We start from the raw sequence: 22,163 nt of genomic DNA, 5'->3' as shown, positions 1-22,163 counted from the left end.
CTGTGAGTGCAAAGTTCCTACACGGCATCCTGTCTACACTTTCCATTACTAAACATGCAGCAGCAAAGACAAACATGTGCCCAACTTGTCTCTTCATCTCCTCATATGAGTCGTATGAACTAGTTGAGTCATTCCCATCAGTTGTTGAGTTATAATACACATTGCCATAAGTTGTTGAGCTATAAGAAATATCAGAATTGTTATCTGACATTACCTGTCTAACACATTGTAAAAAATTCAAACACGTATTAATATAAACACATACTCAACATATTATAATTTGAAACACAATTAGAGTAGTCATAATACAACATGTCAACATACTAAAGTACAGTTACTACAACAATTTGTAACTACTAATAGGAGTTCTGATCACATAAGTAGTCATAATATAAAGAACGTGTTCATCATACAAACAACAATTAATACAATACAGATTAGAGGGAAAGCAACCAAACCAATCGCCTATCTTCAGGCATTGCAATAAAATCATTTCGGTGAGCTTCAGACGTGACAAGTTTTTCAAAAGCTTGATTATAAGTTTCCGGGCTCAGAGTTGAGAATGTGTTTAGAATTTGCACACTTCTCGTCATACTATCAACATGGGTCATTCCCGTACTCATTTCACTCGCAGATTCTTCTCGTTGCTGCCTAAGTTTCTTTTCCTTTCGCTCCTCTCTTTTGTCATGCAAATCTTCAGTCATTATACTGTTGTACGACGCCCACGCAGTAGCACTTTGATTTTTTCCAATTCTTGTTAACACTCATTTTACCACTACCAGTCATCTCATCTGCACTCCGTTTGCCCTTAGAACTATTCCCACAACTTTTAGGTAGATTGTCCGTATCAGTCATCAAAAAGTCATCTTCATTTTGTCTTTCCTCATTGGAGTTCACTGGTTGTTGGGTTGAAGGGTTCGTAAAGCCTCCAGTAGCATAGTTGTTGCCAAAAATAAAATAATACATCTCATAATGTTTGCAACCGTGGTTGTATAGAGTTCTGTAGATCTTATTTTTCTACATTAAAAAAAAAAAAAAAAAAGCATCATTAGTGTCATCTTTATTATATTAGTGTACTATATAATATTATATTATTATTATAAAACTAAAATTCATACCTTGAAGAAACTTTCCCATACTTCATCATCTATTATAGCCTTATTTGTTTCAGTATTGAATGTTACCCCAGTGTGGTTTAACACCTCTAAGAAGCGCTTATATAAATCCTTGCATCTGTTATACTTTCTACTCAACTGTCCACCAGTATAAACACATCCTGTTTTCTCTTTAAGTTCTTGACTGATTTCATTCCAAGAAGAGGACTTAAAAACAGGTTGTCCAATAGGATGCCTTTTGATCCTATCGTATACAATATCAAGAAAAACGACCAAGGTACTATCCAACCACTTTGCATCTTCGTCATTCCGTAAATTACTCATCTACAATTTTCATTAACTTTTCAACAAATATTCATAAAAAAATAAAATACAAAACAGTTTGAAATTCTAATTACAAACTTTCTTCTCTGCAATGAAAATTGTAAAACATTAATTTAAAGTTCTACAATAAAAACCTCATTTTGAGGTTCTATAATTAAAACCTCAAAATGAGGGTCTGCTGGAACCTCAAAATAAGGTTCTAAAATCAGAACCTCATTGAGGTTCTATAACCAGAATCTCATTGGTTCTGGTTGTAGAACCTCAAAATGAGGTCTAAAATCAGAACCTCATTTTGAGCTTCTATAACCAGAACCTCAAAATGAGGGTATGCTGGAACCTCAAAATGAGGTTTTAAAATCAGAACCTCATTTTGAGGTTCTATAACCAGAACCTCAAAATGGGGTTCTGCTGAACCTCTAAATGAGGTTCTGAATGTTGAACCTCATTTTGAAGTTTTGCAATTTGAACCTCAAAATGAGGGTTAACATTCAAAATCTCATTTTAAAGTGGTATTTTGTTAAATGTGATTTTACAATTGAGATTCTACTGAAACATCATTCATTAATTATCAATTATAATAGTAAAAGAAAAATAGATATCATTCGTCAAAATAAATAAAATAGGTTTAGACAATTACTTGTGGACTTGGACAAGATCCTATGGAAGATTTTGGAGAGTCCGTGTTGAGTTGCCAAGGTTCACCGGAGAATGTAGAGTCACCGGGGTGATTGTGCGTCTTGACAGAGTGTTACTATGCACCACTTTGTTGTACGCGAAGAAAGAAGGCTGGAGACGTGGGGAAAAGAAAAGCAAGAAAGAGGTGTGGTGGTGGGGAAGACTGGAGGTGAGGTGATGTTGAAGCCTGGAGATGGCGATGAGGAAGACAGACTTTAGAAGCTACTGCGCGATGGGAAAATAAAAGGAGGACTAAACCCTAGAAGGGGAAGCAAAAATTGTATTCAAGCTGCTGTGCAATGGGAATAAAATAAAAGGACTAAACCCTAGAAAAGGAAGCAAAAATTGTATTCAACTGGGTTCAAACCAATGATTTCTTTAAATACCACTGTTCACACGTGTTATTCCATATCTCCATTTGGAGAATGTGATTTTTCTTCTCTCCAAAAACATATACAAAGTTGGAGAATGGAAGTGGAATAAGCATTTGGAAGCATAAATTTAGTAAACAACTTCTCTAATTTTTTTTTTTTTTTTTCATTCTCAATTTTTTCATTTTTTTGAAAAATCCTCCATTTTTTCAAGTTAGTAAGCACCCCTTAATCTCTTGATTTTATTGAAGTTTTTCCATTCAAAATTAAATAAATAAAAAACTAAAAAAAAAAAAAAAAAAAAAAAACTAAAAATCTAGAATAAAAAAAAATGGAATTAATTCATAAGAATATAACAAGCACGAGGTAACCACGGTCATTTCTTCCTCATCTGTTTCTTCGGTAAGGCAGCGCAGCTATTGCTAAGAAGCAGTTCATCATCTAGCTAACAATGGCAAAATCGTTGCTTACAAGGCCCAACATGGCCATCTTCTGTGCCTCCCGGTTCTACTTTTCAAGCAATATCCTCCGATTTTCAGTTCCAGTGACGACTAAACTCCTAGCAGTACGCACGCTCGCGTCGGAGAAGCTACTTCCCCCAATCGGCGCGATGGCGGCTCCTTCACTTCTTCGCCGTCGGACTTTCTGTACCCGAGCAACTGCCGACCAGAATGGTTTCCGCCAAATCGATTCTCCTTTGATGCAGTCCATGGAGAACAAGGTCCAATCAATCAACTCTCTTATACCCTAGGATATACTATATTTTATTATGTGTTATTATTGTTTTTTTTAATTACGTTTTACTTAGTTTCAATCTTTACAACTATATTTATATGGGTTCTTTGCATACGCTCTACTAGTTTCAGTTGGAAGTTGCTAAATTCAGTAATCCTTGCAAGAAATGGATGTGCTATTTTATCTGTTTAAAACAGTTGAATTAGTCAACGATTTTGTTGTAGGCTTTGGTGTGTACCAATGATTGAAGTGTAATTATAAGTAACAAGAAGAGAAAAAAGACATACTAATGTGAATTGATAAAATATTGAAAGTGGATGTGTGTACCATGTAAGAAACATGTATATTTGCGTAATTGGGTTGGCCCTTTCATTTTATTGAGAGGACTAGTAAAGAGAACAGGTTATTTAATATTTATAAAGGGTGCTGTTTATTAGAGGCATTTGGAGCTGACGGATAGGTAGAAATTGTGGTTTTTTGCAAGGTATGACACATATAATTCAATGAGGAACTGGAAAGATTATTAGGAACCCTAAATAATTTCACTATGAAATGGTGTTTTCTTACCCTATCTTGGAAACAAAAAGGGATGCTGGCCAAACTACCAAATCACATTCTGTTATTCTGCTACAGTGATTAAATCGGAACTAGGTATGGTAATGGGCAGAGTGGTTCTTGTTTTTTTCGCTGTTTCTCCATTGATTAATTGTCCCCTCCCAATCCCCCAATTTCACCTTCTGATTCCTGGACTCTGATTCAACGTGACTTTCGTGTTAAGTCTTTTGCTACAATAATTTTTGGTTTTTTTCCTGAACTTCAGTGATTAGCTTCCCCCTCTTTTTCTACCGTTTAAATTCTCCAGGTTCTTTGGCCCTACAAAATTGAAAGTATTGAAGCCAGTACCAAAACAATATAAACATCTGAACCATTTAAGAATCATGATCTGAGGTAGGGCTATGGAACCAAAGTGAAGCCTATCAATGCACTGTGTTCAGTTTATTGGCATGGAAATATGGATTTGCAGCATCGTTGTGCATAAAAATAGCTCTGCATAATCAAGCATGAACACATCGTTATGAATTATATATGCCTAACCAAGCTATTAAAAATTGTTTTGCACCATCTTTGAAAAAAGCAAGCAGCCAATCACTTCTCTTTGCACTTTGCACTTAAAGTGATGGAGGCCTCATAACTTTTGTGCACTTTTTACTCTTGAAAGTTTGCCCAGACCCTTCTTGCATGGGTTCATGCACTGCATTCTGCAAAAGCCTTAACTTTGTGCCTAGGTTTTTTACCTAGTACTTACCTTTCGGTTTTATGAACTTCTCTTCTTTTCCTCTCCCCTTAATGTCTTCCTAGGTGTGATATCCGTGGAAACATGAAGGTATCTCTGCTTTCACTGACTATTCTTTTTTAGTTTAAAGTAGATATGGTTTTGCTTCCATTAACCATAATTGGTTTGTATAACGGTAAATTATATGCTTCCAGGGTGGTGGGAAGTGGGGACATAGGTTTGAACTTTGAACCCAATAAAACCTACCAGAGAAATGTGCAAACAGTTTACACGAAGATTTGAGGTTTTGAACCAAGGCTATGATCAACTATTGGGTGCTTTTCCTTTTGTTTGTATTCAAGGATCCTCTATACATCAAAAATAAAATGGAGATCTACTTACAAAAGAAAAAGCAGAGATCTCTTAACCATTGGTACAGAGATTTGACAGAAATTAACAGGTGGGGTTTATAAGGACACTTGGGCATCTTCTGGTGGTGGGGTGGGTGCTTATCCTTTTAAGAAAGACTGGTAATTTCTGAAATAGTCCATCTATTGCTGTACCACTTAAAATCAGGGTTCAGAATGATGGAAACTATGGAAAGGTGCTGTCTCTGATTAGAGAGAAGTGGTTGGTTCTGCAGGGTTTATTGGATTTCATTTTTATATTTTAAAAGTATAATGATTTAGCTCTGCAAGTGGAATAGCAGCTTCTGATGTTCAGTGGTTTTCTTGCTTCTTAATTGAAGAAGATTAAATCCGTGTCAGTAACGGTTCAAGTGTTTTTGAAATTGGTATTAACAGATCAAAGAACAACTAAATGCAGAATCAGTTACAGTCAATGATCTTTCTGGTGATGGTCGGCATGTCAGGTGAGGTATTCAATTACAAGTTCTAATATATACACTGGATGCATATGTGCCATTTAAATGCTCTTCATGAACAGACATTAACTTCGTGTCATGCTAATGATATCTTAACTAATTTATCTTTACTTCCTTGCGTGACTGGTTATTGCAGTATTGATGTTGTCTCTTCCGCATTTGAGGGGCAATCTGCTGTGAACAGACAGAGGATGGTATACAAAGCCATATGGGAAGAACTTCAGCAAACTGTGCATGCTGTTGACCAGATGACCACCAAAACACCCACAGAAGCAACAGGAAACAAATGATCATGTTTAGGCACAGCTATCTTAGTCCCTAATTCATTTTATCAAGCAATACTTGTTTGAATGAACTAATTTTTCAAGAATTCCTCCAATTTTAGTTACACTATAATTCATGAACTGATTTAAAAAAAATATTTTTTCAGCTATGATATTGAGAGTCTCAAAGTAAAAACCTGTGCTTTTCATTTTGTTTCTTAAAAAGGAATAGAGAATATTTACACTGTTGTGGAATTTCTTTGAGTTATTATATACAATAAACAATAATGAGTATGTGTTGCTTTTGGAAAAAAATCACTGAGAGTTGTCCTCCATGTTCAAGTGTGTGAATAAAAGAAACTTGATTGTAACACCTGCGAGCTTAATTTGCAGTAGGCAACATGGGATCCATGCCAAGGCCAAATCCTCCGAAACTGCCAGGTTCTGCGTTCTTCACATGACCAAAATATCTAATATGGCGCAGCAACCTCGCCAAAAAGGTGTTGTGGCATATGGTGGAGCTGTCACACACCACTGCTACATGCTTGCGTGCTCTTGTTATGGCAACATTCATTCTTCGGCTGTCACCCAAGAACCCCACCGCTCCCATATTGTTTGAACGAACCTGAAACAAATACAGCGTGTGAGTGTGTGTTCTGCAAAAAAATTCTTAACATAAAACGCATGGTCCTCTCTCTATTCAGCTTCTTACCATTGATATGATCACTGCATCTGCTTCACGGCCTTGAAAGCTGTCAATAGTCGCAACCTCAACACCTGTGGTCACTGGGATTTCATCAAGCCTGTCTCTCAGTAGCTGCACTTGAGCAACATATGGAGATTGCACAGCAATGGCTACAGGACTAACACCTGTAGTAAAACATGCACACCACCAAAATTGCAATGAAAAGTGGAGATGACAAACAAAAACATGCTCGCTCCCTCAACATGCTAGGTAATACTTTTTATTTTATGAATGCACTTGATTCCCTTTTCAGTAAATCATCTTTTTACAAATCAACTAATTAAAACAATAACCATATACCATAGACCATAGTCCATAGTATAGTAGCAATTGACAGAATGCAATAGTTTAGTGCATTCAGTTCATCAAGGAAAAGCATTGAATGATATAGCAAATTAAAGATACAGCAGCACTGCATTTTAAAAGGTTAAAAGGGGAAGTACAAATTACCAGAATAAACTAGAGACAGGACGTGTTTAACAACAATGTCTGCTTCCCCTTCATTGTAAAAGGAACCAGTACCAGCTGGGTCTAAATGCTCTTCACAACCAGTAGATAAACTTCCATAGGGCATCCTTGTATCAAGCAATAGCAGTGGGCACCGAGTTATCCATGTGGGCTGTCACAACAACATTACAGTCATTATCTCAATCATATTCTTATTTTGCAGCTCGCCTCTACTATTTGAGCTTTTTAAGTTGTTTCTAAAATACTAATGAGGTTTTGGCCATCATTTTCTCCTATAGTCTGATTTAGTTGTTAGAAAAATACAATCACATCAAATATTGAAATCAAGCATTCAAAAATTAAAACTGAAGCTCTTGGGCTAATTATTATTTATGATCTGATGTATCTGTTAAGAATGAAATATTGAAATTCCAAGTGGGGTAAACAAAGAATAATAAATAAATAACTCAGCAAAAGAAAATTAAGATGTTCCAATTGGTACGTACCTTTACAAAAGGGGAATCCACAAGAAGATGAGAAGCAACTTGAGGAAAAGATTTTAATGATCCACCATACATCTCCTTTGAAGCCCAGCTGGCTATGGCATCATTCATCCTGTACTGTGTGGTTAGTTTTGTAGAGAGCATTCCTTCATGCAAAGATGCCGCTCTTTCTAGAAGTGATATTCCAAGACCTCCTTCTAGGGCTTTCCTAGAAAGGATCACAGGAGCAAGCTGGAACTGGTCCCCTGCAAGAATACAACGCTTTCCCCGCAATATAGGTATCCAAGAAGATGGTTCAATTGCTTGAGCTGCTTCATCTATTATAACCAAATCAAATGTGTCCAACTGCCTAATTAGTGGATCAGCTGCCCCTATATTAGTTGCAAGCACAACCTGAGCACTTGACAAAACTTCTCTTACAGTTTCCTTTTCCTTCTTCTTCAAGGACTTTCCAAGTTGTTTCAGAAGTTGACGTATGCCAGCTGCTAAAGAATCATCATTCAAACAATGTCTCAGGTCCTTCCTCAGATCTGTTTTCTTCCTATGTAACTCCGCCCGAAACTCAGCAAGTTTAGTATTCACAATCTCAGTTAAAGATTTCGAACTTACTACTGGGGATATCCTTGCAGGATTTCCAAAACGAACAATGTTTATTGCAACGTCAGACAGTTTTTCTACCATATTGTCCACAGCTGCATTTGTAGGGGCTGTTATAAGAACCCTTTCACCTTGTTGAACAGCAAGTGAAATCAATTCCTTCAGCAAACCTGTCTTCCCTGTGCCTGGAGGCCCTTGTACAATCAGGATAGGTCGCCTTTTATTCAAACCTAATGCAATTGCCCTTCTCTGGGAGATGTCATAACCTTTGCTGTCAATTGATGCATCTAATTCCACTCCAGCCCAATCTGCCAAATCATTCTTCTCCAGCCATGCAACATCTTCTTGGTCTCCAAAAAGTGTAGCCACGACAGCTATTGAAGGGTTTTTCTTCTGTAACCCTTTCTTCTTAAGCATCATCAAGGCCTCACAATTACGCTGCCCAAAATAGAACGGTGAGACGAAAATGAGAAGGGTTAATGCAACAGATCAAGAATAGGCTTTTCTTTCAGTGACAGATGATACTCAATAAAAGTAAATGTATAATTATAGGGAAAAGTTTCAGGAAGCAAAGTTCTTCAAGCTCACTTAGGAACAGTTAAAAGCCAAAAACAAGAAGGATGGCCGTCTTCTGCCACTAACAGCCTGAGGGCATGCATTTGTGTTCAAACATCTATGCACTGCCCTCAAACAAAATGATGCAACAAATCCCAACATTAACAAGTTTCAGGCAATTTTTTCCTCTTCTTGTTCAAAAAGCTTGGAATTTGAAAAGGAGCTCAATAAAATTCCAAGGAACTGCATAAGATTCACCAGAAATTTCAAGGGAACCTCTCGTTTCCCAGTGAAAGGATAATGTAGAAACAAGTGGAAAACCAGATTCCTTGCTTGCACATAAGGCACTAATCTGGTGGTTGATCCTTATTGGGACTTCAAAACTGTAAGAAGCCATTAGTTTTCAGTCAGACAGTCAGACCTCACAAAATCTGTTCCTTCCCAGAGAAAGTTGCCAATGGGACATGTTATGTTATTTGGGGAACTCATCAAGTAAGGAATAATCTACAAGGACACAGATCCAGACTCTCCAACATGAATTCTAACAGAAGATGCAAAAAGAGATTAAAAAAAATCTAAAAAGTGACAAGTTAATGGGAAGAGATGGATTATTCATGAAAGCATTCTCCTAGGATGAAGGTGATTTATAACATACATTTCATTAATAGAATAAAGTTCCCAAACTAGAAGCTAAGGCATTAGACCTTAGGGAGTACAAAATCTAGAGGACTTTTAGGATTACTCTGGAATGGAGAACAAAGAACATTCATCTACATCTTTAATAACTAGAACAATAGAGTAGCCACATGCAAACACATAAGCAGAAGCTACTTTTTGTTAAGTACCTCATATGTGAGCGTGTCGGCCAATCCTTGAATGCGATCTATCCGCACATTCTTCCCAAAGAGCTTTGAGAAAGTAGGATCTCCACGAAGGGATTCAAGGGCCAAGGTAATGCTACAACCATCCTCTCCTAGGTTATTAACAAACCCTTGCATGCAAGAAGTAGCACCAGCTCCCCTACTGTCACAAGTCCTCACACAAACCATGTCCCCAGGGGAAAGGTTAGTGGGTGGCAATCTGTGATTTCCGTCCACTTTGAACAACACTAAATGCATTCCGCCCAATCCTATGGCAACAAACGGGAAGCCATGTTATTTATTATACAAACAATTAGCCAATAATGCAAAACTTTAAGAGAGAAAGTAATATGACCTGTGGACGTGCTAACAGCATGGAGATTGCAGATAGTGTCACACAGTTCCTGCTCAGGTTGGGCATGGCTAACCAAGAATTCAATCGGCTTCGAGGGTTTTGAATTTTCTTCAGCTGGTGTGGGAACAGCATTCAGCTCCTCCTGTGTGAACTCCAATTCAGCATCCCTTTCAATTCGAAGGAGAGCAGACATCTGCTCAGTGAAATCATCTATCCTGCTTTGAATTGCCTTTGCCTTATCAATGTCCATTCCCAAGACACCTTGTATAGGTTTCGGCTCAGAAATCTTTCTTGCAATTGCTTTGTGTTGAGCTGTAGGGAAACAATGCAAGGTCATGGAAATTCTAGACAATATGAAAATCCAAAACACAACTTTCAAAGTGACACAGTCCTATAGACCAGTATGTCAAGCATGTTTAACCACACAATTATTTGGTTATCTAGTTGTCATCAATTAGTTATAAGTAGGTGAGAACATTAACAATTTAATCACATGTCAATGTTGAGCATATAACCATTAATGTGCAATCCAACTATTAGCTTACGCTTTTAACCATTAATGTGCAATCCAACTATTAGCTTACGCTTTTAGTTGAGATGGAGCACAGGATCAAAGGTCATGGTTCGAATCTCTACGTGTCACGTGTTGCTTGAAAGCTTGAAACCCACCGCACACGTGATGGGTGATGGGACTGTGTTGAGTTGAGATAGAGCAATGCTTCAATTGTCAAAAACAGGTCTCGAATCGAATCCAGAAGGGCTGAACTCGAAAGAATTAGCACGCACCTGAACAAGCGAGTTCCTTGAGAAGCTTCCATGACTCGGTTTCCCGCCAATCTTGAACCAAAGACTTGCTCTGAAGGTCCTTGAGAACATCCCTGAGCTCCCGCTGGAAATGGTCGAAGAGGGTAGGGTAATGGGTGCAGGTTTTCAAGCAGATGGCCTCCAGGCCTAGCGGCATCGGCACGGCGTTGAGGTAAGGCTGCGCCTGAATAACGAAGGTCAGACCTGGCCCCATTTGCTGCCGGAGCTCCGAGAATTCGCCCTCCCCCTGAACCTCCGCCGTAGCAAAATCTATAGCCATGGCTTTCATACCTTGACTAATCCACGTCACCACGCACTTGCCGAGATCCCTCCGTCCCAGCGGGTCGCCGCTTTGGTACAGTGCGGCGACGTTAGCCGGCGTGTTCGTATTTTTCCTTGTTAGCGCCGGCTTCCTTCGTCCTTGCCGTTCAAACTCAACCGACGAGCTCACTGGGGAATTTTTCAAATTCTGAGAAGTCTCAACGGGTCCGGGTCCTGGCCCACTACTTCCCCCGGACTTGCGGCTTTTCCGTTTGGCAGTACGGACGGCCTTGGTGCCTCCGCCATTGGAGTTCGCGACCTGGAAGCGGCAATGCGGCAAAGGCGACGCGAACAAGATGGAGCCGCCGCCACGAGAGAAGCTACTGTTCCCGCCGAACGGAGTAACAGAAGCAAAGAAAGAAGAATGAAGGGAATCCCTCTGACGCCGCACCCTTATACCGAGGAAGCTCGATGCGCCGCCGCAGAACACGCACGATGCTTCCATTTCCCCAGTCTTTAGCGCATACCCGACCCCCCTCACCGGGTATTTAAGCTTTCTCCGGCCACAACTTTCAAAAAAAACCTAGAGGAAGAAAAAGAAGAGTTGGAATCTGATACCCAGATTTTTAACGGGAAAAAGGGGCCCGCGGAGACACAAGAACTGGGCTGAGAGGTTGCAGAGAGTCGCTATCTGGGGACTGGGGAAGAAACGGGCATTGGCTGTGTGGGATTGTGTGGTGGGTGAGTCAACGTGGCTTCTTGTGGCCCTCTCCTTTCTTCTTTCCTTCTCAACTGGAACGGAGAGAGGTGGACACACCGATGCCACATTCCGTTAAGTTTCTTTCCCGACTTTGACTACCGTAGTTTTCAAAGTTACACGTGCCAAACTCTATTTATTTATTTATACATTGTTTTTTTTTTTTAACTAATACGGATCCGTATTTGTTCACCTAATATTTTCTTCTTCTATTTTTTTTTTTTTAATTCTTCTCTCATTTGGTAGATTTGTATTGACTCAATTGAGCAAATACTAATTTTGGTTCCACGAGTATTAACAAAATGATAATTTTGGTTCACATGTTTAATTCTTACCAATTTTCATCCTAAATTATTATTTTAATACCAATTTTCATTCACGACTATTGTTTTAGCGCTAAAATTGATCACGCTGGTCACCCTTTTTGTTTTAGTGCCAAAATTCATGAACCAAGTCTCCATCTCGGCTATGCTTTCACTGTTAGCCATTCGGAAGTCCTCGAACTTCTTCATAGCTATGGTGAGCTTGTTCTCCTTCTCTCGTTCGCCTCCTTCTCCAATCTGCATGAGGATGGTCCAAATCTCTTTGGCAAATTTGCATTTTCTTATCCTTGGAAACAACGTCTCGTCGACCGTCTTGAATAGAATATCCTTAGTTATATTATCCAAGTTGTTCCTAGTACGGTCTTCCAATGTCCATGCATGTTTTGGGCTTTAGCACGTACTCGAGTGCATCTTTTCCTTGGGCTGCTGTGTGTGTTGGTCCCGGTAGGTTTAGGGAGTGATTCTAGAGGGGGATGTAAATAGACTCACTATATTTGAAAATTTCTTCGCAAATAGCTAAGTCTATCCGAAGGATATCCTTAACTAAATGTTTATAGTTTAATGCACAGCGAAAATATTTATAACTCTTTTTAAGTTTTAGTTTGCACTCAAGTGTTCTTGTAAAATATTAAGATTGGTTTGTGAAAGTGTAGTTTAGTGTGGGTGTGTACGGAGGGAAAAATAAAATCGAGATGGAATCCCTGAGTATCGTTCTCACAAGGATGATAAATTTGGAAGCATTAAGAGAATGCTAGTGAGTGTATTTAAAGCTTGTCATATACAAGTTCAAGAAAAGCATTGATGCAAGTAGATTGAGAGTAAAAGTGAGAGAGAGCGAGTATGCAAATAACAATCAATTAAAGATGAACGGGAGGATTGTCCCTATGTTGCAATGTGTATTAGTGTATAAAATATGAGTGTGAAGGATTGTACTAAATCTTCTTAGTACAATAACCACAACACCAAAATCACTCCTTGAACACAAAGTCGGACGTGAACTTTGAACCCAGGTTTGTTAACTCAACACGAGTTTACTTTGCCTCTTTCTACTTATTCCAAGTACAGAATATAAGATGAAGAATAAAAAGATTGGAATTTGATCGTTGAAGAAGCTCAAGACTTCACAAATGTGGATGAAACTTTGAAGCTTTTGTCTCTCACACTGGTCGCTAGAACTTTAGAAAACTTTTAGCATTTTTCTCACTTTGAAAACTTAGAATGACCAGCACTTTCTTCTGTACAAGAAGATGGTATTTATAGGCTTGAAAAATTGTTCTGTTGGAAGAAAATAACAAATTTTCATATTGCCTATGGACTAGTGGGTAAGAACCGAAGGGTAATCCAGAGAGGTACAAGAATTGCCAGATTTCTAGCTGTTTGACTCCATAAAATGCGCTAATGACTTGCTTTTTATCTGCACACGTCACCATGGCATTTTATGTGAAATCTGCCTTGGGATATGTTCCTAGGACTCACTTTGTCTTAGGATATATCAATTCGAATTTTAAGGTTAAGAACTATTGATGCCTAAAGAATGTTATGGTTGTCCAACCAAGTCGTTAACTATGTTAGCGTCTCGAACCTTGTGTCCTCTCGGATATGATTGATTGACTTTACCAATCATCCCTTAACTCCTTGAATGACCTTCCTTAGTCATTCGGTCTTGATTAATACACAAGAGGTAGACCCTTCCATGACTCGGTCTTAGCAACCTCTTGGTCTTCGTCTTCGAGTCTTTGACTTCTATCTCTTTATCGTTTCGGCTACGAGTCATTGAGAATCAACCCCTCGGGTTAAGTCTCGACTCGTTGTTGTTGTTGTTGGTCCAATAGGGTGGTAAAAAGTCTAGAGGGAGGGGGGTGAATAGACTTTTTAAACAATTTTAAATTAAGAGTGCTATAAAATTTAAAATTGTTTAAAAAGTCTATTCACCCCCCCCCCCCTAGACTTTTTACCACCCTATCAGGACCAACAATTGGTATTAGAGCGGTTGTCTATTTGAGTCAATTTTGACTGCTAGACAGATCTCAAAACTTCAAAATGAAGACACATATGGCTCTTGCCCAAAATGTATTATTTTCCTTAGAAAAATTTGATGATTGGAAAATTCGTATGCAGGTACATTTATTGCACTACATGATGAAATGTGGGAAGTAATCACTATTGGTCCTATTGAAATCCTGCAAGTAAACACTGCTTACGTACAGAGTAGTGATACTCCACAGTATGTTCCAAAGCCTAAAGTGGAATGGACTCAAGAAGATAGAACACGAAATAACTTGGATAATATTGACAATGATATTTTGTTCAAAGCTATCGATGATACGATATTTCCGAAAGTTCGAAAATGCCAATCAGCAAAAGAGGTTTGGGAAACACTTATTCAGATCGATGAAGGAGATGAACAGGAAAAGGATAATAAACTCACCATCGCATTGAAGAAATTTGAGGATATCAAAATGCTAAGTGGCGAAAATATCATTGCATGGAAACAAGATTTGCTAAAATCTTGGGAAAGTTTAATGATCTTGGAAAAGACATTAATCAAAAAGAAATTTCGCTCAAAATCCTTCGTGGTCTACTGTCTAGTTGGGACATGAAAGTTACGGTCATGCGTGATCATAGAGATCTAAAGAATTTATCAACTGATAAGCTTTTTAGTGATCTAAAGGCTTATGAGTTTGAGATGGGGTCGAGGATGGAGGAAGATCATGAAGAAAAGAACAATGCACTCATAGTCGAGCAACCGTCTTCCTCAAGGTCGGTAGAAAATAGTGATTTATTTTTTGACGAAAACTTTGCCTTGTTTGTTAGGAAATTTCAAGAAATTTATGAGGAAAAACAATCACAAGAATTTTCCTAAGGCAATCACATCTCGAAGGCATAGAAGGGATCCCACGGAGGGCAATTCGAATTTGTGCTACAACTGTATAAAGCCTGGACATTTTATGGTTGAATGTCCATACCCCAAGGTAAGAAAAAATTAAACTGACACTTTGCAGGAAGAAACCAAAGTCAAAGAAAGAAAATTCAAAAAGGACAAAAGGAAAGCTCTAATCAGTAATCCTTTGGAGACAAGAGAGACTGAGGAATCTTCTAGTGATGAAAGTGACACCTGAAGGATAATAATGCATTATATTGCATAAGTGTTTCAAGTGAATCATCCTACCATGATATGTGTCTTATGGCGCACGAGATAGATGAAGATGAGGTATCTTCGAAATCTTTTGACTCTGTAAATTCATCTTTCTCTAAAGAGTATATCTTTCACTTAATGAAAGATTGTCAAACCATGATGGACACTCACTCACAAATCAAAGAGCGCAATAATTTATTGATTCTCAAAAAAGATTAATTAAATGAAAAATTGCAAAATGCTCTATCCGAGATACGGGACTTGAAAGTCGTAAATATTCGACTTCAAGAAGAGTGTAAATCAAGGGAAGTTCGAGAACACAACCTAAGAGAGGTTATAGCCACATTTACTTATTCATCCAAAATAATGGATAAAATGATAAATATGCAAAAAAAAAAAAAAAAAAAAAAAACCCAAGTGATAAAGCCGGACTTGGCTACGATCCGTCATGTTCGCAAACCTCCAAAAAAATGACAAATTCTACTACTGCTTTAACTAATAAAGTCCAAGTAGTAAAATTTGTAAAAGGTCAAGATAGCACAATGAGACAAGGAATTGGTTATCAAACTAATGCCAAAAATGTTACTGCAAAGCCGAAGCCACAAAGATAATTTAATTCGCCAATGCAGTCAAATAATAGGCAAAAGTTTTGGAAATATGCCAATGAGTCAAGTGCACAAAGTCCTCATAGGAGAATGTGAAGATCTCCAAGGATTGGGGCAGGGAGACTTTATCCCTCTGAACAAGATTGGTTTGATGAAATTAAACCATGGACTAAGTCTAGGTTTAATGCATTTCATAGGCTCAAACAATCTTCTTCCCAAGTGCCAAAGAATAGAGTCAATTTTCAAAACCCGGCACCAAAATCATTTTTGAAAATCAGTTATGATTATAAAGTGTTTAATGGTTACGAATCGCCTAATCTTGGTTCAGTAAGAACTAGGTGGATTTGGGTACCAAAAATGACCAACACCCAAGGACCCAAATCATGTTGGGTACCTAAAAATGTGTAACTTACTTTCAAGAAATTTGGTACTTCGATAGTGGATGTTCTCGTCACATGACTGGAAATAAATCTAGTCTTGTGGACTTTAAAAATATCAAAGGACCAAAAGTTGTATTTGGTGGAAATGATCGATATGGCACAACCAAAGGTGTTGGTATGGTATCTCGCAACGGTCTAAAAATAGATTTATTCTACTCAAAGTGCACAACGGAAAATATGGAACAGTCGAATGCTACGTAAAAATAGAGAGATATATCGCATGCAATACGTTAGATATGTTTTGGAATATATCAAATAATATGTATGTAAATTTTAGCTCGCATGCGGATGTTGCAACTACGAAACCCAAATAGATAAGCTAACAAATTTACACGAAGTGGGTTTTCAAATGATCATGCAAGAATAAAGGATATTAATCAGATAAGAAATAAACTTGCATGGATATGTACGAAATATTAAGCCCCGATAAATGAAATATTACTTATGCCACTACTATAGAATTGGAAATATAAGTAGTACTTTGCACTCTACACCTTCAAGGTGAAGGTGTCTTGGATAGAAAAAGGGAGAACTTTCCGAGGCACCAATTACAAAGAGGTGCCTCAGAAATTTTATTATTATAATAATAATATGCGAATCCGCGTCACCCACTTAAAAATGGGTGCCGCGGATATAATATTATAATAATAATAATAATAATATTAGAATCCGCGGCACACCCCTAAGCGGTTGCCGCGGATATAATATTATTATTATTATTATTATTATTATAATATTGGAATCCGCAGCACCCACTAGGAAAGGGAGCTGCGGGTTCCAATACTATTATTATAATAATATTGGAATCCGAGGCACCGGCCTAGACCGGAGCCCCGGATTCCCACCCAAAAATAACTCCACAACTACAATTTAACCCTTGGATAGCCACAGTAGATTTGAAAATTAACTCGCCATCATCGCGCATAAGCTCTCCGTCGTCTGTTCGGCGCGGGCTCTCCATCTCGCCGCCTCCGTCCCCTTGCCTCCCTCAGACAGCCACGACGGCCAACACATTTAGTGGATTCTCCTCCAAATCTCTAATGGAACACAGCCTTGCCGCCTCGCCTGCTGCACTGCTCCGCCATCCGTAGCTCCTCGACGGACCACAGATCCGATCTCCTTTCCTGTCGACGAAGGTACTCACAGTTCCGATCTCCTCTCCTTGATTTCTAGCTTAAACATTTATTTCTGAGATGATTTCTAGTCTTGATTCCCTTGAAGCTTGAACATTGAATTTGATGTTCATGATGTGAAGCTATACAGTTAATGAAAATATCCAGAGCTAGACATCACGTTTCAATTAATTCTGCACTAAATCTGAGCTTAACAAAAATGAATGCTTTAGGTTAAAAATGAAGAGACAAATAGGTTGCTAATTTTTTTTTCTTTTAATATGATAAGTAAATATTGTACTGTAGTCAAGATTGAAAAGAAACATCTTGAGATTGAATGACAGGGGAAGCTATGTGGTATATCCATATATCCATATATTAATAATATGATGATTAACAATACTTTCTGGGTGCTACAAAAATTTAATAAAGGAACCTTTATAATTTCTAATGATGTACGTAACTTATCTTCATTATATCCTTTTCTATAGACTCCATGAGTATTAGGAAGGACAGTCACCCAACAAAAAGATGATCTTTTCTTTCCCCTTGAATTAGGCCACTAAGTAAGAAAGGATAGTGGGGGCAATTAATGAGAAATACCATCACATTAAAGAGGGATTTGATGGCACAGATACAACCAATACTATTACATTATTAAGTTCAAGTAAACAATTTTAAATGAAAGCCATCATTAACAAATTGCATTTCTACCAACCAATGTTAAACTTGTTTTACTAGTTTGTTAAAGTCTGGATATGAATCCATTAAGTTCAGAACATAGTACAGACATGACTTGGTATCACAAGAAAGTTCATTTTAAAAAAGAGCCCAATGATCAGAGAAAGGACCAAAAAGAGAAGAAAATAAAAAGAAAGTTAGAAGGTGGTCATAAGATGAGGTAGGGAGTTGGCTACCTTATTATTTCTGTGAAGACTCCCTAACTTAAAAGGAGGAGGTGGTTGGTTACAGAATGTAAAGGACCATTGGGCACAGTAATGGGTATAATGTAGAATCATTCAATATGGGCACACCATTCCTGTGAATTTAGGATTCTAATCCAATCAGGAACCAATTCAGTCACCTTATAGATTAGGTCAAACAAGTTTTGGGTCTTTCCTCATGCCAAACTATACTGACAATAATGATACAAGTTGGATAGAACTACCCCATATGTCCACCAGTCAAAAGGCCCTACATGTGGATCCTAATAACTGCTAAGCTAAAAAAGAAGATATCTATGAAATAAGTCTAACAGAAATAAAATGAACCCCACTAGCAAATTTAGCTGAAAATGAAGCAAAATCCACCAAGGCACAGAATTAGAGAAGCCACATTTATCAAGCTAATAAACCAATCATCATATTAGGTGTTACTAGGAAAAGCCCACTAAAACATAAATTGGGTAGAAATAAAGAGTCCCACTAAAGAAAGATAGGGTATTATTAATATAATACCCAGATCAATTATTCATGGCAACTATAACTTGGTATTAACTCTATATATTATATGTATTCTACATACATACTAGACAATAGCATATATGTATTCTAAGTGTATATACAATAGCTAATGACCACTCTCATTGACAATAATAATACTAAATCCTCTCTATTTGATCTAATAATGTTAATTTAAGGTGTCAAATCTTAATATTAGTGACACAAATATAAAAATAGTATTATTTCTAAGTATATGAAATAAATGGTATTTCATAGTACTATAATTGACAGATATGGATCGGAGTTGGATGTATGAAAAACGCACTACATTCAAATATATACAAGGGGTTCAAGAGTTTATAGAATGTGCTGAAAAAAATAAAAGTCAAAAGGCCAAAGATTTTATATCGTGCCCGTGTTGTAATTGTAAAAATTTGAAAAGATATCGTAGTTCTGAAGAAGTGAAAATCCATTTAATACGCCGTGGCTTTAAGGAAGGGTACGATTGATGGATATGGCATGGTGAAAGCTTACCTCCTAGTACAAGTGTTAGTAAGAATGAAGCTCATGCAGATAGTCAAACTCATGCAAAGAGTGAAACTGAAGCAAATAGTCGAACTCAGGCAGATAACGAGGAGAATGATGAGGATGATGGAATTAAAGACCGAATATATGAAATGATGTGTGATATGCAGGGAGATTGTAGTGAAATGCCTCCTGAATTTAAATGTTTGTTTGAGAATGCTGAAAAACCTTTGTTTTCTGGGTGTGCCAAATATACTAAGTTATCTGGTGTGCTTAAATTATATAATTTAAAAGCAAAGAATGGATGGAGTGATAAGAGTTTCATGGGATTATTAGAACTAATAAAAGACATGCTTCCTAATGATAATGAACTTCCAAATTCAACTTATGAAGCAAAGAAGTTGTTTTGTCCGTTGGGTATGAAAATTGAGAGGATACATGCATGTCCAAATGATTGTATATTGTATTGGAAAGAATACAAAGACTTGCATGTATGTCCAAAGTGTGGGTCATCGCGTTACAAAAGGAAAAATGTTGGTGATGAACCAAAGAATAAGAAAGGTCCACCAGCCAAAGTGTTATGGTATTTACCTGTAATACCAAGATTTAAACGCATGTTTGCTAATCCAAGGGATGCAAAAAATTTGCAATGGCATGCTATTGGGAGAAAAGACGATGGAAAACTAAGACACCCAGCCGATTCACCACAATGGAGGAATATTAATAGGAGGTGGCCTGAATTCGGTACTGAAAACAGGAGTCTTAGACTTGGATTGTGTACTGATGGAATGAATCCTCATGGTAACATGAGTAGTCGACACAGTACTTGGCCTATCCTTTTAGTAGTCTACAATCTTCCACCTTGGTTGTGTATGAAGCGAAAACACATCATGTTATCGTTGTTAATATCATGGCCTAAACAACCAGGAAATGACATAGATGTATATCTAGAGCCACTTATTGAAGATTTAAAAATGTTGTGGAATGAAGGTGTGTCGGTGTATGATGCTTATACTCGAGAAAGTTTTACCTTACGTGCAATGATCTTTTGCACCATAAATGATTTTCCAGCCTATGGTAACCTATCGGGTTATACTAATAAAGGAGCTAAGGCATGTCCTATTTGTGAAGATGAAACAGCCAATCTATGGTTGAATAACAGTAAACAGAATGTGTTCATGAGTCATAGGGCATTTCTTCCAATTGATCATCCTTATCGAAAGAAGAAAAAAAATTTCAATGGAAAATCAGAGACTGGAGTAGCTCGTTTGCCTTTGTCTAGTTTAGCGGTTTATGACCGTGTTAAAAATGTTAATGTTGCTTTCGGCAAAACGTGTAAGACTACTCAGAAGACTCTATGGAAGAAGAGGTCTATATTTTGGGATCTACCATACTGGAAGCATAGCTGTTAGACATTGTCTTGATGTAATGCATATTGAGAAGAATGTTTATGACAGAATTATTAGAACATTGTTGAACATTCAGGGAAAGACAAAAGATGGTATTAAAGCTAGAAAGGATATGGTTGAAATGGGAATACGGGAGAAGTTAGCACCAGAAGAATCGGGAAAACGGACATACTTACCTCCAGCTTGTCATACTTTGTCCAAAAAAGAGAAAACAAGGGGGTGTTTACTAACAGGGAATTTCCAGAAATTTTCCAAAAAATTTTCTGGCGTGTTTACTAACTGAGAATTTTAAAAAATTTCTAAAAATTAAAAATTGAAAACAGTGCACGGCGTTTAACATACTTTGTTCCCATTTCCAAAACTGAGAATTGTTCTCCATTTATGAAGAAATCAGAGACACGCTGAAAATATGTTCTCTAATTAGAAAACACACGGGTGAACAGTAAAGTTGTAGTGTATCGAATCCTAGCCACATCTTTTTTTTTCGCAATTTTCTTATTTCTTCGTCAGGAACTTCTCCAGTCGCTCTCATCCTCTCCAGTCACTATTTTTTCTTCCTCAAATCAAAGCATTGTCAGTCTTCCTCTTCTTCTCTACTGCTACTTCCACCGTCTACGATTGGCTTACAGTATAGAATTTAAAAAAATTTACCTCTGACTGGGCAACTGGCTGAGGGTTGAGGCCTGACTCCTAAGCCTTGGGGAGGTCGTCAGCTGGAGATCGTGAGGGAGGCGGGAGAACCGGAGCAGAGAGACTGAGCGAGGGCGTCAAGTCGTCGGCCGGAGACGGAGAGCAGTGGAGTGAATTCGTGGAATCGAGAAGCAGAAGCAAGGAATCGGTGGCGAGAAGCAGAAGCGAGGAATCGTCGACGAGAAGCAGAAGCTAGGGATCGTCGGCGAGAAGCAAAAGCCGAGGACGGGACAACGGTCTGTGCGACGGTGGTCTGTAGACTTGGGGTTGGGGAATTAGGAATAGATATTGGGCTTAGATATTGTTTAACAACTTGGGTCTTGGGCTAGTGGGCAGTGGGCTTAGCTATTTATATAATTAGAAATTGGGAATAGAAAACAAGTTTCAATTCAGTTTTTGAAAATAGAAAATAGAAAACACAGAATAGAAAATTGAGAATAGAAAATAGAGAATTGAAAACTGAGAATTAAAGTAAACAGGCCCCAAGTTTTTGTGCTTGTTTAAATGGTGTCAAGGTCCCTTCCGGTTATTCATCGAATATTAAAAAACTTGTGTCAATGAAGGACCTTAAATTGGTTGGCATGAAGTCTCATGATTGTCATGTATTAATGCAGCAAATGTTACCTATTGCTATTCGAGATGTTTTATCCAAACATGTTAGGGTAGCTATAACAAAACTTTGTTTCTTTTTCAATGCTATTTGCAGTAAAGTTGTTGATGTAGATGTGTTAGATTCTTTGCAGGCTGAAGTGGTTGTTACTTTGTGTCAACTTGAAATGTATTTTCCCCCATCCTTTTTTGATATAATGGTGCACTTGATTGTTCACTTGGTAAGGGAAATAAAGATGACTGGTCTGGTTTTTATGAGATATATGTATCCATTTGAAAGATACATGGGAATATTGAAAGGATATGTGAGTAATAGGTATCGACCTGAAGGAAGTATAATTGAAGGTTA

General features: G+C 37.8%; 3 protein-coding genes and 1 long non-coding RNA gene across 4 annotated transcripts; 3 read left to right on the top strand and 1 right to left on the bottom strand.

The window, feature by feature from the left end:
* Positions 1-337: 337 nt before the first annotated feature.
* Positions 338-18,955, top strand: LOC109179089. Its single transcript, XR_002053828.1, has 3 exons — positions 338-349; positions 13,834-13,835; positions 18,858-18,955. It is a non-coding gene; the product is annotated as an uncharacterized LOC109179089 (long non-coding RNA).
* LOC109179085 (protein BOLA4, chloroplastic/mitochondrial) lies at positions 2,862-5,766 on the top strand. The gene is made up of 3 exons (XM_019328651.1): positions 2,862-3,206; positions 5,297-5,364; positions 5,513-5,766. The coding sequence occupies exons 1-3, from the start codon at positions 2,937-2,939 to the stop codon at positions 5,664-5,666; spliced, it is 492 nt and encodes a 163-aa protein (XP_019184196.1). The 5' UTR covers positions 2,862-2,936; the 3' UTR covers positions 5,667-5,766.
* On the bottom strand, positions 5,851-11,334 carry LOC109179083 (DNA-binding protein SMUBP-2). The gene is made up of 7 exons (XM_019328646.1): positions 10,488-11,334; positions 9,702-10,013; positions 9,332-9,615; positions 7,338-8,369; positions 6,835-7,003; positions 6,352-6,509; positions 5,851-6,264 (listed from the first exon to the last, which is right to left on the bottom strand). The coding sequence occupies exons 1-7, from the start codon at positions 11,269-11,271 to the stop codon at positions 6,022-6,024; spliced, it is 2,982 nt and encodes a 993-aa protein (XP_019184191.1). The 5' UTR covers positions 11,272-11,334; the 3' UTR covers positions 5,851-6,021.
* Positions 18,956-19,261: 306 nt separating the features above from the next.
* On the top strand, positions 19,262-20,518 carry LOC109179059. The gene has a single exon (XM_019328629.1). The coding sequence runs from the start codon at positions 19,262-19,264 to the stop codon at positions 20,516-20,518; it is 1,257 nt and encodes a 418-aa protein (XP_019184174.1).
* The last annotated feature ends 1,645 nt before the right edge of the window (positions 20,519-22,163 follow it).

Source organism: Ipomoea nil, unplaced genomic scaffold (assembly GCF_001879475.1).
Source record: "Ipomoea nil cultivar Tokyo-kokei standard unplaced genomic scaffold, Asagao_1.1 scaffold0876, whole genome shotgun sequence".
NCBI lineage: Eukaryota > Viridiplantae > Streptophyta > Magnoliopsida > Solanales > Convolvulaceae > Ipomoea > Ipomoea nil.
The sequence above is the reverse complement of the archived record's forward strand: the minus strand, read 5'-3'. Positions and strand labels throughout refer to the sequence as shown.